This window comes from Musa acuminata, chromosome BXJ2-9 (genome assembly GCF_036884655.1).
Source record: "Musa acuminata AAA Group cultivar baxijiao chromosome BXJ2-9, Cavendish_Baxijiao_AAA, whole genome shotgun sequence".
Lineage (NCBI taxonomy): Eukaryota > Viridiplantae > Streptophyta > Magnoliopsida > Zingiberales > Musaceae > Musa > Musa acuminata.
This window is the reverse complement of record NC_088346.1, coordinates 5,347,022-5,362,536: the sequence shown is the minus strand read 5'-3', so window position 1 is coordinate 5,362,536 and position 15,515 is coordinate 5,347,022. Positions and strand designations below refer to the sequence as shown.

Genomic DNA, 15,515 nt, shown 5'->3' with positions numbered 1-15,515 from the left:
AATTAGGTGCAACAAATGGGATTGGGATGCAACCACAATTAAATTCTCTTATATCAGGAGAACGGTCAATCTCAAGGAATGGAACCCGTAACAGAAGCATGGGTTGGGAATCAGAATTTTATTCGCTCCTGTGAATTGCGTCACCATCATAATGTTAGATGATATTAGATTTGATCACCCTCCGCAAAACTCATGATACTGTCAGTTGCTCGAGATTTGCCTCATGTTATTTAACACTGTTACAACCCACAAATGACATTATAGAAAATAAAATCCCTTGATTTCTCTGAAATGAGGCAACTCCTTTAAGGTAATGATGACATCGAGATACAAAATATACTCTCGTAAAGTTTGTTTACGTGTAATGTGTCCGGATTTGGAGTGCACCAATTCATCTCGGAGATTGCCATATTTTCATTTCGAGTACACAATTCACATGTACACAAAAGGGTTTGAAGTACACTTTTTATTTCATTCTGATAAATCGATGGGGCCAAATGTAGAGCTGAAAGCTAAAAATTGCTGTAGTTTGTATGCCGTGTGTGCCAATGCAGACACACAACCTTGTGCCCCAGCTCAGCAGTTTTGATGAATGACAAAAGGCTTGCACGTAACCAAAAGGAGTCGAGGGCTTCTCAAACCCGAATCATGATCTAAGCCGACTGCAGGTGATTTCGCAGATGACTCGGAGAATGCTTTTAGAAGTTTCTTCTTCCGGTAGTTTAAGCAGTTTAGCGACTCTTGAGTACGAGGCATGGTGATTTAGATGAGCCTCTCCTTGTAATGCTGTTTCAGGTTCTTTATGGAGCACCGGTGGTGACAAAGCCCACTGCATCGCCCATATTGCTAGAGGGCGCATGTAGCAAAGCGACCGATACTGGTCGTTGTTATTCCAAGCTTCAGGTGTCTGAAATGAATACCTGTCATCCAAATTAACTCATAGTAAGATGACAACAGACTTTATTAGGATGGGTCCATTCAAAAAGAACCTCTCCACTTTAAAACATAGTGGGCAAGAGTAAAGATATTTATGCTAAATCCTGAATCTCGGGAACTATTATGGCACGGCAGAACACTATAAATAATATCAATAAAAAAAATATCAGAATGTTTTTTGATTTGACTAGAAACATGCCTTGTACAGAAATCAATGACTAGAAAAGATCCATTAGTTGAACACAAATTAATTGGGACATTAAGGCTTGTTGTTGTTACAAGACATATATAATCCAAGTTCTAATCACACCACCCTAGACCTGACCCAATGGTATTGTCATCCACAATATAAATACTAATAGTCATCCTAACCATTTGAGTAGAATCTTTCTGAAAATAATTCTAATTAGGGGTTCATTATTGTCAATAACTCTTGTGAATTCATTCCTTATAGTACTCGCCTTCCGAAACATGAAGTGCCCGTACATCTGAAACATGGTTTCCAACACTTGTGGTCGGCATGGGGCATATTAATAGGTATTTTCTGTCTAAAATAGGACCAATACTGGATCATATAGTTGGGGTAACAGTTTGTACTTTTTTTTTTTGTGGCTACCGATTGGGTTATCATGTGATACACCACTACTATGCTAGTTTTGTTATACTGGACCGAGTTCTATCAACAACACATCAGCACAATTAAAAACAAGGGTCTAGTGATAGCATGTGAATGCCACATTTGCACCATGTCATTGCTGATCTGCATATTGTAGAGTCCCATGAGTCCCACATTTATCTATGCATCATATGGACACTACATTATCATGTCATTGTGATGCAAGCGTAACATCAATATCATGTCAAATTACATTAAGTTTATTGCCTAGTAGGTTACAGCAAGAGCTAATTATCCAGTGGTGTAAAACATTGGTGAGTTTATATGTATTATGTGCTTTAAACCATAACTGCATAGGTTGAAGCTGGGCAAACCATTGGTGTATAAAGTATAAACTATAATTAGTCCTAATAAATTTGGTCATAACTTAATCTTTGTCCTACTTTGGTGCACAGACTATTTGCCATGAATAATTCGCAACAGGTTTATTAAATGGCAAGAAATTGTTGGCCAGACAAGTTAGCTGCTTTGCCTAAAAAAAAAGGGCCAGATAGAATAAAATTAAAAGGTGCAAAGATAAAATAGAATCTATAGACACCTGGAATTTGAAGGTGCTAAGATGGAATAATATTTTCTGATATAAAGAATTTATAAAACTGATATGCAAGCTTATGACACCAAAAAAGGGTAAAAAGGGCCCAGGAATGCACATGTAGGAATGCAAAGGAATGACACAAAAGGTCAATAGTGAACATGCCACTAGTAGGACCATGTAATTAGCTATGTTCATGGTGTGTAGAGAGGAAGTACCCTACATGATGGTTAACCTTGGATAAAGAACATTGACTGATGTTTCACAGTGTTGGAATTACAAAGGGATAGATACTAACCCCAATCCTTCTTGAGACCAGGCAGCTTCATATATCCCTTGTGCAGTTCTAAATGCTTCTTCCAACATGCCTTCTTGAATCATTGCGGCAGCAACTGAATATGTTACACCAGACCATATCTCTCTTGACTGCATGGAAGACATATCAATAGTACCATCTGGTCTCATCCCATTAACTGCTCCTCTCTTTCCATCCTTGAATTTTAAGACATTAAAGCAAAAGATTTTCTGAAATGTACTTTTTGCTTTCTCCTTATCAACAATTGGCATAAGACCACAAGCTCTAGCATACCTGAAATATAGTCAAGTATTCGAATAATTGAACTCTCACAAAAAGGGGATGAAAAAAGTAGCCTTACCCAACAGTAGAGCTGAGAGTCAAACATCACAAATACAGTAAGGTAAGAGAAGTAAATGAGATAAAACCAACAAATATTGTTACATATGAATGGATGCACGTTATTAGGCTACAGGGAAAAAATCAACTTGGATGCTGACAGAAGAACAACACAACATATATCATATAAATAAAATTGAAGTATAAAAGAAATTATATTTTGTTCTACAAAATTACCTTTGTGATGTAAACCTTCTGAGACAAATAGATTGTGTATGTATGAAACATCCACCAGGTAGCAAAATCCAATTAAATGAATATTTTGAACTAAAACAAATCACTTTTTTCTTTATGTACTTACCAATGTCCAGCTAATTGATCAGCCTGAATAGATGAGCTTGTCTTGCTACCAGAATTGTCATAATTGAAGTAAGAACCATTCCACAACTTGTAATAAACAGATTTTGCTTTCAGATACTTGTCCCAGAAAAGTTCTTCAGAGGCTCTGTCACCAACTTCACGTGCCATAGCCGAAGCAGCTTGCAGAGCAGCCACCCAGAGTCCTCCACTATATGAGCTAACACCGGTAGCTGACCAGACATCGTAGGTTTGATCAGGAAAGCCTTCATTTTCAATCATTCCATCTTTATCCTTGTCAAACTGATCCATGTACGACATGGCCATGTACACCGAAGGCCAAACAGCTTTTGCAAAGGACTTATCACCGGTGGCTACCGTGTCTCTCCAAACTTGAAGTACGAATTTAGGGTTCAAGTCCTTCCATCTATCTGTGTTGTAAAGGTTGTAAGCATTAACTTTAAACCATGGGTCATAAAGCCCAAGATCATGAGGAACAGCCCCAAGAACTTTTCTTGCAGAGCACTTGCCATCGTGCAGAGTTTTGACCTTCTCAGGATCATGCATCATTACTGCAGCAGCGAAGTCTCGTTGAATGCTCAGTTCAAGTTTTGGAAACAGCATGATCAGGGAAAAGGATGAATAAAAATGGACATCATAGGTATTCCACATATAGTACTCAATCCCTTCAAGATAGAGAAACCGGCCAATGTTTTCTTCTCCTTGAAGTAGTGATGTCCCTATAGCCGAGTTAGATGCAATGGGCGCGTGCAACTTTTCAAGTATTGATGCCATTCTATCAAGGAGATTGACTGCAGTGTTCTTTCTTGTTATGACCTCAGTCAAGTTGTCAAAATCTCCATTCGACATATCAAGGGAGATCGATGCAGCATATCACCTGAAACTTCAACTCATTTTTATATCTCAGAAACATAACTTCCAAAGCCTCTAGATTTTCTAGATGATTGATGTACGGAAGGAGATAATGATGGAGAAGAAATGCAATGGGAAAAATGGAATATGTTCACACAAGAATAAACAGAAACAGATGATTGAAATATGGGGCAAAGGATAAAAGTGGACACAACTATAAAACTTTGCAGGAGAGAAATATTTGAGCTAAAATGTTTGATCCATATACTTGCTGGTGTTGGGCCGAGTCAACTCCACATAAATGGTCAAGCAACACATTTTAACTGATCTAAAGAACAGAAAACAGCATAAGCAGACACAAAAGGTGCGGCTAAGTTAATTAAATCTTCTCCACTGTTCCTAAACTGTTTTTTTTTTCCTTTTTGGGTCATGTTTTCCGAGCATAAGATTCCATTAGGAGACACTGAAAAGTATAATTGTCGACGTCGAAACTAAGAAAATTCAGTAGATATTTCCGAATTCTATCCGTTTTCTAGGGTTTTTTAGTCCTAAGAGTTGCTACAGGAAGCATGGAAGCTACTAGGAGCATACTTCTCCATCAATTTCGTCAGTGCAGCATCAAATTTCTTCTCCAGCTCAACTTCATCTGCCAGATATTTCCGCCTAAGTTCAGCATTATGTTCTTCATGTGCAAATATAAGTTTCTCTCTTTCTGCCTCAAATTCTTCAACTCCTTTCTCTTGGCTGTCGATGAACCTTGCTATCTCTTCCTTCCTGTAAAAAAGGAATAAAAATGACTTAACAAAGGTACAAATAAAATCTAAGCAAACACAAACCATCTAAAAGAAATGGTTAGGAGCTCATGATTAGAAATGGAAGAACATGAGAGAGAATATTAGGTACCATGTAAATCCACAAAGTGACCTAGGAATATAAAAAAGGAACGACACATTCATCATGTATCAATCAGAAAAGAAAACAAATGTTATAATAACATTTGCTAGTGTAATAAAATGGTCAAACTATGTGCTGAAACATATAAGAATAAATATACTTAATATAGAGTGGTTGATCTTGTAAAATGAAGCACTTGATGCATCTTATGCTACGTAATAGTGAACACGAGGAATACCTAAGCCTCTGCTCTTCATTGGTTCCACAATTTACATCTGAATGCTTCGCCTTTGCCCGCTCCTCTTGCAGCAACTTCTCAAAAGTTCTCTCTTTCTCTTCAGTTGCCTTGTGAATTTTGTCCATTTGTTCCTTGAAAAATTTCTCTTGATAGTCCATCTAAAAAACACCAATACAATGGAAAGGTCAGAGACCACAGATAAAGGAGTTCCAGATTAATCGCTTAGAAAGGAGAAACAAACTTGAGAGGGCATCCGGAGTTCCTAAAAATGCCAAAATTCCTCAAGTATGTAGTCGTCTTCTCAGATTATATCCACCAAAAGAATCAAAATACAACATTGCTATATAAAATTTCTCATGGAACATTTGGGGCTGCTAAAAATTCCATTCCCTAAAGGCTGTCCTCAGCTATGATAATAATCTTAAAGGAATTAAGAAACAATATTATGCACAACCAAACAATTTCGGTGAGAAAACTTTTGACAACAATAGATACACGAAATTTATGTCATAGTAATAACGGAGAAGAGACATTACCTCTTCTTTGTTTTCTTCGTGTTGGATCTTGGTCCTAAGCCTCACAATCCTGTTCTCTTCCATGGTTTCGCGCAATTTTTGGGTTACCACTCCAAAGGTCTCTTCAAGTGCCTTGGATCGCTGCTCTTGCTTAATGACCTTGTTTTTCAGCCAAACTAATTGCTGGTTATCCTCGCTCATTTGTTTCATTGGAATTACAACCATTTCCTGGTATGATCTCAAATCATATTTCAAACGAGATTTACCTGAAGTTTCAGTTGAAGTCAGAAATTTAAAATAAAAATATACTGTGTAATATAGGCACACAAAGGAATAAACAATAATTATTTTAGGAGAAATGACCAAGTAAAACCCATCCAATACAAAGCCTACTTAGTTGAAGATGAGAAAGTTCTGTTACATTGTTGACTTGGAATGGTAAATGGAGATCCATTAGAAAATAACAAAACCTATACATCACACCTCTAATAAGTAATTTGCTCAAGCATACATATAAGGAAAGAATGAATTTGCCAAGCAAGCAAGAGAGTAAAAACCAAGCATGCCTCACGAGGAAGTAATTGTTTGTAAAAAAGTACAAGGATCACTTTGGACAATGCAAGATAAAATATAAAATATAGTGCAAGGATCACTTTGAAAAAAATGCAATATAGCATTTTCTTTGTCAATCTTCAACTATGCATTTCTCCAATAGAATTTGTCATAACATAACCATAGTAAAGAATGAGCACGCATGTGCATGATTTATGTCCAACATTGCACGTGTAACAGACACCCATGAGCCAACTTAAGCAACACTTTCCTATCCTTCACTGAACTTACATCTGATATAATTGTATAAATACATTTCTTGTCATATCTTTCCTCTTAGAAAATGGATACAGTAAAGAGTGAGCATGCATGTGCATAATATGTGACCAACATTATGCACCCGTGAGCAAACTTAAACAACACTATGTTATCCTTGACTGAACTTACCTCAGATTTAAATCAATAAGAACATTTCTTGTTATATATTTCCTCTTAAAAATTGTCATGCTTGTCATCTCACTATGCTCATGTTCATCTTTTTGGTAGCTGCTTTTACATTGCATAGATCCATAATAAGTCTTATAATCTAAAAGCATATTCCCTCAAATTGGAAGAGATAAAACACCAAGGGCAATGCCACTAGTTTGGAGTAATACCTCCATGTTGATTGATTGAATGAAGGTACCAAATACTTTTTATGCTCATTCACCATTGATCTCAATTGAATCCTTATTTCTTAGTTTAGAATTACTAAAGATTCACTTAGTACACTCAATTTTAAAATATAAGGTTTGACCTAATAATTATAACAAAATATGGATTTTTTTTTATTCACAAGTTATGGATACTCCTTTTCCTGATAAAATAACAAAAATTGTTAGTGGCAAGCATAATAAAACTTTGACCATAACTAAGACAAACTGATAATGTAACACCACGATTAGTCTCACATTCGAAATGAGTAAAACTAAGATTAACTTATAAGGGTCTGATGAGTGTACTATTATCAACGTCAACCTAACTAGTTTAGCATGTGACCAAGTCATGACCAATAAGAACTTAGAATTGACACAAATCTATCACGACTAGCAACTAGTATGTGACATGACCTGCATCCTGTTATTCTCATGCTTATCTGTTATACCATACATGAAGCAGCTAGATAATCTGAAAACAGGGCATACCTTGACAATGATGGTTGAAAACGTCCATATCTTCTTTAGATGCCAAGTAACCATATAACTGGCGTTTACCGCCTGCAGAGAATAGATTCCGACGAGGACGTTCCCAAGCATCCCTATCAGTGCATTGCTCTGCAAAATGTTTATGCAGGCGCTCAGCCTCCAAGTAGCCCATTGCAGTAGCTTCAAAAACTAAAACACTCATTCCGCGATGCCCGTTAGGGCCATAGGAATGACGGGCTTTCACTGCTGCATACGAGCTGAAATAATCAAGGAGCTCTTGGTTTCCCATGCCAAGCCACTGTAGTTCAAAAACATGAGAAACAAAAATAAGCAAATTATCACACAAAGGATATAAAATGGGAATGACAACAATAATATGAAGTGGAACCCAAGTTTGAAACAAAATGAACTTCAAGTCTTGTCTTGTTATTTGTTAAAAGGTTTTAATATATCTATGACAAAGTTCAGTACCTTTTTAAAGTATCAATTTAAAATTGAGGGGTAGGTTCTGTTCAACATATTCTTCAAGAGCTACGAGAACAACTAAAAATAGTATTTATGATTTGATCAATCACAACACAAACAGTTGAATGTTTACATTTCTTAGCTCTCAACCAATTGTAAACATAATAACAAAGTTGAAACAATCATTAGAAGGTGGTGAGAGGCTCAAGACTTCAACATTTCAATTTGTCAACCCAATGAAAATAATCTTATTGTCTTCAAACTCAAGCTATCACTTGTTACTGAAAATTCACTTCAGATGGCGGAGAATAATTCTATTGACAAGGCAGGATAAAGCCACTTATTCATGTACAGAAGTATTTGACACTCATTAGAACAAACCAAATAAATTGCTCTCTAAGCAAATGTAAGTTCCAAAGACACTAATTCAGTTGTCCATGACATGGAGATATTGAAAGAAAATTAGACATAAAGAGATATATTCAGCAACAAATAAATAATTTGATGCTGGAGTTTCAATCAGCAGAAAACATCTGTGAATAGTCTAAAACCTTACAGAAGAACAAGGTGAAGGAATTGACTAGTCAGCTTCTAGAGAAACAACTGAACTACTTCATTGAACATTTTACTTGTTACAGTCCAAAGAACACCTGGCATTCACAAAAATACCCACATAATAAATTATGAGCCATCCATACGGCATTGCTTGTGGGATCCACATGGGAACTATATTTGTTCTACCATTGCAAGTGCCATGCTGATACCATGCAGGTGCCGTGTACATACGATTGTGTGCAGAGTTAATGCAGTGCACTTGTGAAGTAGTGCACTATCATTGACCATTCTGCTAATTCAAATTATTTCAAAATATTAGTTACAGAACAATGAGCCACAATTATACTATTTTAAAAACTTTGTTATAATGATTGAGTAAAGCATGATTCATCGTAGCGGTCCATACTGGTGTACTGACCAACTATCGTATGGTACATATCAAACCATACCGATATACTAACACAGTACGGTAGGACATACCGACAAACCGGTATGTACCACCCATACCGATCCCCTGTCGGACCAGTATGCACCACTCATACCGGGCAATGCACCATGGTACGATGAACGTTGGAGTAAAGTATCACAAGCACATGCAACATAATCATAAACATAGACCATCACCTTTAAATATTTACTCCATTTTTTCCCAGCTCAAACAGGGATGCTCAAGTATATACCACATAAAGATATGTAAAGCTGCAACCATTATGAGGGTTTTGCATCTGAAGAACAATTATATATGTGGCTAACCATCATGGAAGCATGACGATGCAGAGAGAAAACAGTTAATGTATCGAGATATTGGTCAATTGTATATTGGTCAAGTATAGAAGTTGCATTTGAGCGTTGACTCAGGTATTTTATCTATTTTTGGATGATTTCCTTATCATTGGTAGCAAAATTAGGAGGATTTTAAAGTCCTATTTGAGGACAACTCATGTTTTCGAGGCTTATATCATTGGTGTAGCTTGGTCTAGGAAAGTTTGTTGTGCTACTAATATTTGGAAAGTTCAAGATGTTGGCTCTAGTCTCTAGCACATAATTCAGCTTCACTTTACACTGATGCAGACAAAACTATAAACTTATTAAAACAGATAAGTGAGGATCTAATAAATTCATCAAAAGCAAAGTTGATGGATGGTATGGGTTAAAATAGAAATTAATATCAGATGAAAGTAGCTAACTGAGAACTGAAGATTTGAAGATCTGAAGGGAACCAATGCTAGTTTCCCAAAGGCTCGCACTCGAAAGGACTACACAAGCTAGATATGAACCTTGCAAGACTTTTTTTCCATCTGATGGACAGAACTAATATCACAAAGATATATGACCAGTTAATGAGTTGAAAACATTTAGATTCAGATGTAAGACTCTTGTCTACATAAACAACCAAAGTCTAACAAGTCTGTGTCAACAAATTTGCTGGACTGCTTGAGCAATCTTTCAACCGTCCAGTGAATGAAAAAACAATATTAATCAAAAGAAAACTGGTAATTATAATAAACACAAATAAATATTTAAATCACACTCCAAAAGTACTCAAGTGGTGTTGCATATGGGCAATTACAATCCTCCAAAATAGATAGACATTTTTCAGTTCATGCCAATTATTAAAACTATCATAGCCCAGATGATGAAACAAAATGTTGATGCAACAAATCTCTATGCTGTTGCAAGAAATCCTACAAATCTTATTAAAGAAGATATATTCGTTAACAAGCAAAACATGTGCATCATAAATTTTTGGAAGCTTGGTCCACAAGTTCTTAGAAAACAAAAAAGAAAACAGACAGAACAATTGCTGGCATGACATAGGATAAATTAAAAGAAAGAATAAGGCAAGCATAGGCAGAAGTACCCTTTCAGTCTCGTCTTGCTCCAATAAAGTGTTCATAACAACCACCATTGGAGGCCAAACTATTTCATGGTCCGTTGAAGTCTCTTTGAGTCCCTTCCATTTACCAAATACTTCACCTGCAGGTACCACAGAAGTTCCCCTCCGGCGAAGCTCTTCTTCTAAAAGTGAAGCAAGCTCCCGATGAAGTTTCACCCTGGTAGCACCTTTGGTCTTTGCATGGGTCATTAATGGTTGCAGACCTTTGTACCAGTCAATGGCACCTGGAGCATTATGGCATGCCGGACAATGCCATTGTCTAGTTGGTTCATTAATTGCTTCAGCTGTCAGTTTATCCAGGTCTTCAAAGAATCTCCTGAACCATTTATTTTTCTTTCTAGTCTCATGGCTGATTTGACTTGCATCAGAATCATAATCATCACTGAAATCATCGCTATCATCCAACAAATCATCTTCATCATCATCTAAATCATCATCATCATGTTGTTTAGGTACTGTGTCAGCATCAGAGTCGTCTCCACCAAAAGAACCATCACGGGGAAGATCTTTGGAGATAAGTTCTTCTGCCTTTGGTTGAGAACCAGATGAATAACCTTTTATAGGCCATTGCCAGCCATGTTGCAGAGGTGGAGGTATAGCCGAGGGTGGTGCCATATATTGTGACTCCCAGCTTTTAGTAGGTGGTTGCTGCTTTGAATTACCTCTGCCAACAGGCCTACGAGAATCATTGGCTTGGGCATAATTATTCCCAGATGTCCTACCAGCTCCTCCATCTCCACCCCATCCTTGCCTAGACACCCCTTCTGAATGGGCCCATGCTTTAGATGAAGCATTTGAAGAATCCGAAGGTTTTGATGGTGCACCACCAGCTCTGTTCCTTGATTTTTTTGCATACACCTCCCATCCATCCTCCTGTGATTCTAAACCCACATTAGCCATGTCCTTGTTCAACTGATTAATAGTTGGATTGCCTTTTCCAGAACCTTGTTGTTCGGCAACTCTTCCTCTTGATGGATTACCCCCAGTAGCTGAAGCAGTAGAATTTTTTCCTCCATACTTCTTTGGATACATTATGTGCTGTTACTACTCACGTTTCTGCAACATTAACCATGGTGAATTACCAAGCAAATTTATAGCATTTTATCTCTTCTTTACATTCTTGAGAAGAGATTAAGAAAAAGCAGACCATACATATTCTTTTCACATTACTAAGAACCTTGTCAACAAAGAAAGAGTAAATGCAACGAGAAGAGTTCCCAGTGTGTTAGAGATGAAAGTGTAGATGTCCATTACTTACTGCACGCTCAATTAATATGACTTCAACAATGTTTTAATTGTTAATATGCTCTAACAGAGACACATATGGTTCAATCTCTAGTAGAATAAGGAGCAGCCATCCTATGAGGATGAAACAAGGTATAACATAACAATGGCAACAAGAAAAGGTGAGGTTAATAAAACATTTTAGTTCACATCGTGTATATCAGAAAACATGCAGTATCAAAGATCATCATCCTTATTCATCCACAGCCTTGAGTTGGAGATCTGATTCTTTCATATCCTTGTGCAGCATATTTAAGTCTTAGGAACTGCCTTAAGTCAGATTGACCATCAGTATGTTGGGAAAAAAAAATGATAATTGAAGGCAGTGAAGTAAAAAATAAAGATATTCGTCATATGCTACCCAATCCAAGGTTCTATTTATCCAATCATTGTCAAACAATGCACATGAAGTACTAGATGAGAATAAGGCATGCAACTATAGAATCCAAAAGCAGCAACCAATGCAGAAAATAAAAATGACTAGCTGCTTAAACATCCAGCATATGTTTCAGGATTCAAGTACTACTCAACAGTTTTTTTATGATATTCAGATATTTGAATTTGTTTTTCCAAGGGCAGAAACAATTAAAATCTAGGATTTTGAGAACTATTCATTATAGTACCGACATGTTATTATTTCGAGACCAGATTGTTACAAGGTACAGGATTCTGAGAGAACTCACACCTCACAAATTTCTGTCATCAAACTAACTTCTCCAACCGAGCAGCCCAATCAAGCCAGACGACTGAACTATCCTAAACATATAAATTGAGTTTTTTTAAGGTCAATTTTGATATTATGTTTCACAACCCTTTAGACTCCTCACAGATAAAGTTGAGTCCAGAAAGGGCTCAAGGGGAGGTTAGACGAACCCACTGCTAGAGACCTAACAGGCGGAAGCACCGTCTAGACAGGTATCCTCTCTCTCACCGATACATTTCTTTTTCTCTCTTTTTCCCACCAAGACCCCTCCTTCAACGTAACACGCAAAACCAACAGTAAATGCCAGTCGCCAGGCCGATTACATAGTGCAGCAGTTCACGATCACAAGGAGTAATTTAAATTCAACAGAAAACAAGCGTAGAGTCAAAAAGTTCATGACATTACCTGGTTGAGAGAGAGAGCGTTGCATAATGAAGGGAAACAAGTGCCGAAGCTTGTTAACAATGAAAAGAAATAGCGTAGAGAAACAGAAAAGCCAACGAAATCGCACAAAGCATCTTCCATATGTCCGTACCCTCATTCTGATAACCATAGCACTGCCACTACTTGTTTTTGGCTAGATAAAGAATTGCATATAAAAAAGAAAAAGAACATATATACTCTCCTTCCTGAACAAGTCATGGAGGACAGCTTTCTAAACTAGCAGAATCTTGATTTCCATCAGCTTCCCGATGCTCACCTCACCAGGTATAAAACGAGAAACAACGAGAGGTATGAAACATGGAAAATTTCCAGAAACTAAATACTCCGTTGATTTTATTCTGGCATTGCTAAAAGAGCGAGAAATCACGACCCCTGTCTAATAAAGAACATCAAAATCAAAGCAATCGGCAAACCAAAATAGCGAAACCAAGACAAGAGTTCTACCATCCGGAAACGAGGGTTACGGGATTTCTACTCAAATAGCGTCTAACAAGAGAGATTTCATCAGAATACGACAGCGATCGTACAAAACGCGATGCATGACAGGCAGGAATGACCAAAAGGAAAACCGAACCCATATCCGTATTGAAAAACAGAAAAAAGGCGAAGAAGAACACCTTCTGATGACGGAAAAGATGGCGGCACGGCCGATCGGAGAAGCCGATAGCCGATCTCGGGAATGCTCGCCAAGGGACGGCGATCGCCTCCGGGAATCCCAGCTCGGATCTGCCGCTGCTACTACCGATCGATGAGCCTGTGTCTCACTCTCGCTCGCTCTCCGTGGGTAGCCCGAAGGTTTCAAAGAAGAAGAGAGGGGATAACGAAGGGTGGAGATCAAGGGAGAGCGTTAAATGGACGGGGTGGGTAGAATCCGGACGTGAGGACAACAAATCAAATGCAGCTCATTGAAAACGATGGTGTACGCAGAGCAGTGTCCCCCGAATGCCTGCACGCCGTCCGATGGAGGGTGGCGCAGTTCGTCGAGTCATCGCGACCGTCAAGCCGTTTCGAGGCAGTACCGTTGTACTGCCGTCTTCATCCCAGGATTTCCTCTTTCATACAACTCAGGAAACATTGTTTCTCCCTCACGTGGTGACCGTGGACCCGTGTTGCTGCTGACCCGTCACTTGACCATCGAAAATGAGCGGTGTTCCCTAGTTCGGGCAGTGCAGGTGTGCCGCACGTGCCTTTGTGGGTGGCTGTGTTATCATTTTGGGTTGAGAAAGTCTCGGAAAGAGAAAGCAGCTAAATCTAGGAATGGACGGCTGTGATTCTCGGGATCCCGGGCTCTAGTTTATTAGTACGGGTTAATTACATATTACCCTTATAAGTAATTATGACCGAAATCACCTTCCCTAACTTATGCACTGCACGGGTTACCCGACTTACACCGCACCTTATAATTGGACACCGTCGTGGAGACCACGCGGGACCCGCTTTCGTAGGAAACGGAATTCTGTCTGCACATCGTATCGTTTCTACCCGTCCGATTACCCACGTTTTTATTGGAAAAATGATTGGAGCCACGTGGGTTCACGTTGAGATCCTTTCTGCGGTTAACCAGCTGGCAGGTAGATTAAACGAGTAGGCCACAAATGGGTTGGACGAAGCACTCCTGCTTATCCCCGTCAATTCCCGTAATCCAATTAGATAGAAATTAAAACTGAACCGGGTTCGTCGTCGATTTCGAACCAACTCAGAATTAAACCTAAATGGTTCGGTTATAATTCTTGATTTTTGAGAATCAAAATCGACGATTTTATAATTAAAATATACATAATTTTATATTCAATTATAATTTTAATTTTTAATAAATTAAAAATTGATATTTCGAACCAAATCGTTGACTTCGATTTCAGAATCGATCCAATTTGATTCGATTCTGATTACTGAGTTTTGAAAACCAAAATATCATTCCGAAATTATTAAGATTATATAAAGATTCTGAATTTAAGGCAATAAAGATTATATGGTGTGTGGAATCCAATCAACTTATTATGAAACACCAATCAATCAGTTTATTATGAATTTGGTAAGCTAAATTTGAACATCCATTTTCATTTGTAATAAAAGATTATTGTCGGATATGCATGTGATCTTTTATAAAAATTGAACTGAAATAAAATATTGGATATAAAATATAAATTACTTTATCATCGAACTAACTTTTCCATCGACTCTCATATAACAAAGTTGTTTTTTCTTTTTTACTGGATGAGTTCTAACTTAATTTTATTACATAATTAATAATAAAATTTGATTGTATCATGTGCCCAAGAAAAAATATTGGCTATCCTATATTTATATTTTGACGAGGATGAAAGATCCTATGTAAGCTTAGAGTAGCTGAGTAAGAGGGCTCTTCATTTTTGTTGAAGATATAGGGCTAATAATATATTACCCCATATATTTATATTTTATTAGTAATACGATATTCTTAAAATTTTATAGTGAAATCTTTATAATTCTAAAAGTGAAACAAATAACTTCATTTGTCATAACAATATCAGTTATATTAATAAAAAATATAATACATGACAGCACGTATTAGATTGATACGAAAGCGATAGACAAAAAGATAATTTCAACGTTCTTCCGTTTTTTAGCATGTAAGATATTGAAATTATATTTTTACCACTAAGATCATTGAAAACGAAATCGATATTAAAATTATATTTTTATCTATCATTTTCGTATCGATCCCATACATGATATTACGTGTTATGTTTTCTGCCAACGTAACTAATGATCGGTGAAATAATATTATTTATTTATT

General features: G+C 37.3%; 2 protein-coding genes across 5 annotated transcripts; both read right to left on the bottom strand.

Annotated features, from left to right (window-relative positions):
• Nucleotides 1-394: 394 nt before the first annotated feature.
• LOC135622761 (uncharacterized) lies at nucleotides 395-4,005 on the bottom strand. Its single transcript, XM_065124907.1, has 3 exons — nucleotides 3,140-4,005; nucleotides 2,443-2,733; nucleotides 395-920 (listed from the first exon to the last, which is right to left on the bottom strand). The coding sequence occupies exons 1-3, from the start codon at nucleotides 4,003-4,005 to the stop codon at nucleotides 647-649; spliced, it is 1,431 nt and encodes a 476-aa protein (XP_064980979.1). The 3' UTR covers nucleotides 395-646.
• On the bottom strand, nucleotides 3,896-13,569 carry LOC135622759 (protein SUPPRESSOR OF GENE SILENCING 3 homolog). 4 transcript variants are annotated; one of them, XM_065124905.1, is made up of 7 exons: nucleotides 13,357-13,569; nucleotides 10,273-11,364; nucleotides 7,392-7,689; nucleotides 5,677-5,921; nucleotides 5,141-5,298; nucleotides 4,600-4,782; nucleotides 3,896-4,033 (listed from the first exon to the last, which is right to left on the bottom strand). In XM_065124905.1, the coding sequence occupies exons 2-7, from the start codon at nucleotides 11,338-11,340 to the stop codon at nucleotides 4,030-4,032; spliced, it is 1,956 nt and encodes a 651-aa protein (XP_064980977.1). In that variant the 5' UTR covers nucleotides 11,341-11,364; nucleotides 13,357-13,569; the 3' UTR covers nucleotides 3,896-4,029. The 4 variants fall into 4 exon arrangements, with proteins under 4 accessions (XP_064980977.1, XP_064980976.1, XP_064980978.1 ...); XM_065124904.1 differs by having other exon boundaries at nucleotides 3,901-4,039; XM_065124906.1 differs by lacking the exon at nucleotides 3,896-4,033 and having other exon boundaries at nucleotides 4,363-4,782; nucleotides 10,273-11,181; nucleotides 11,253-11,364.
• Nucleotides 13,570-15,515: the final 1,946 nt, after the last annotated feature.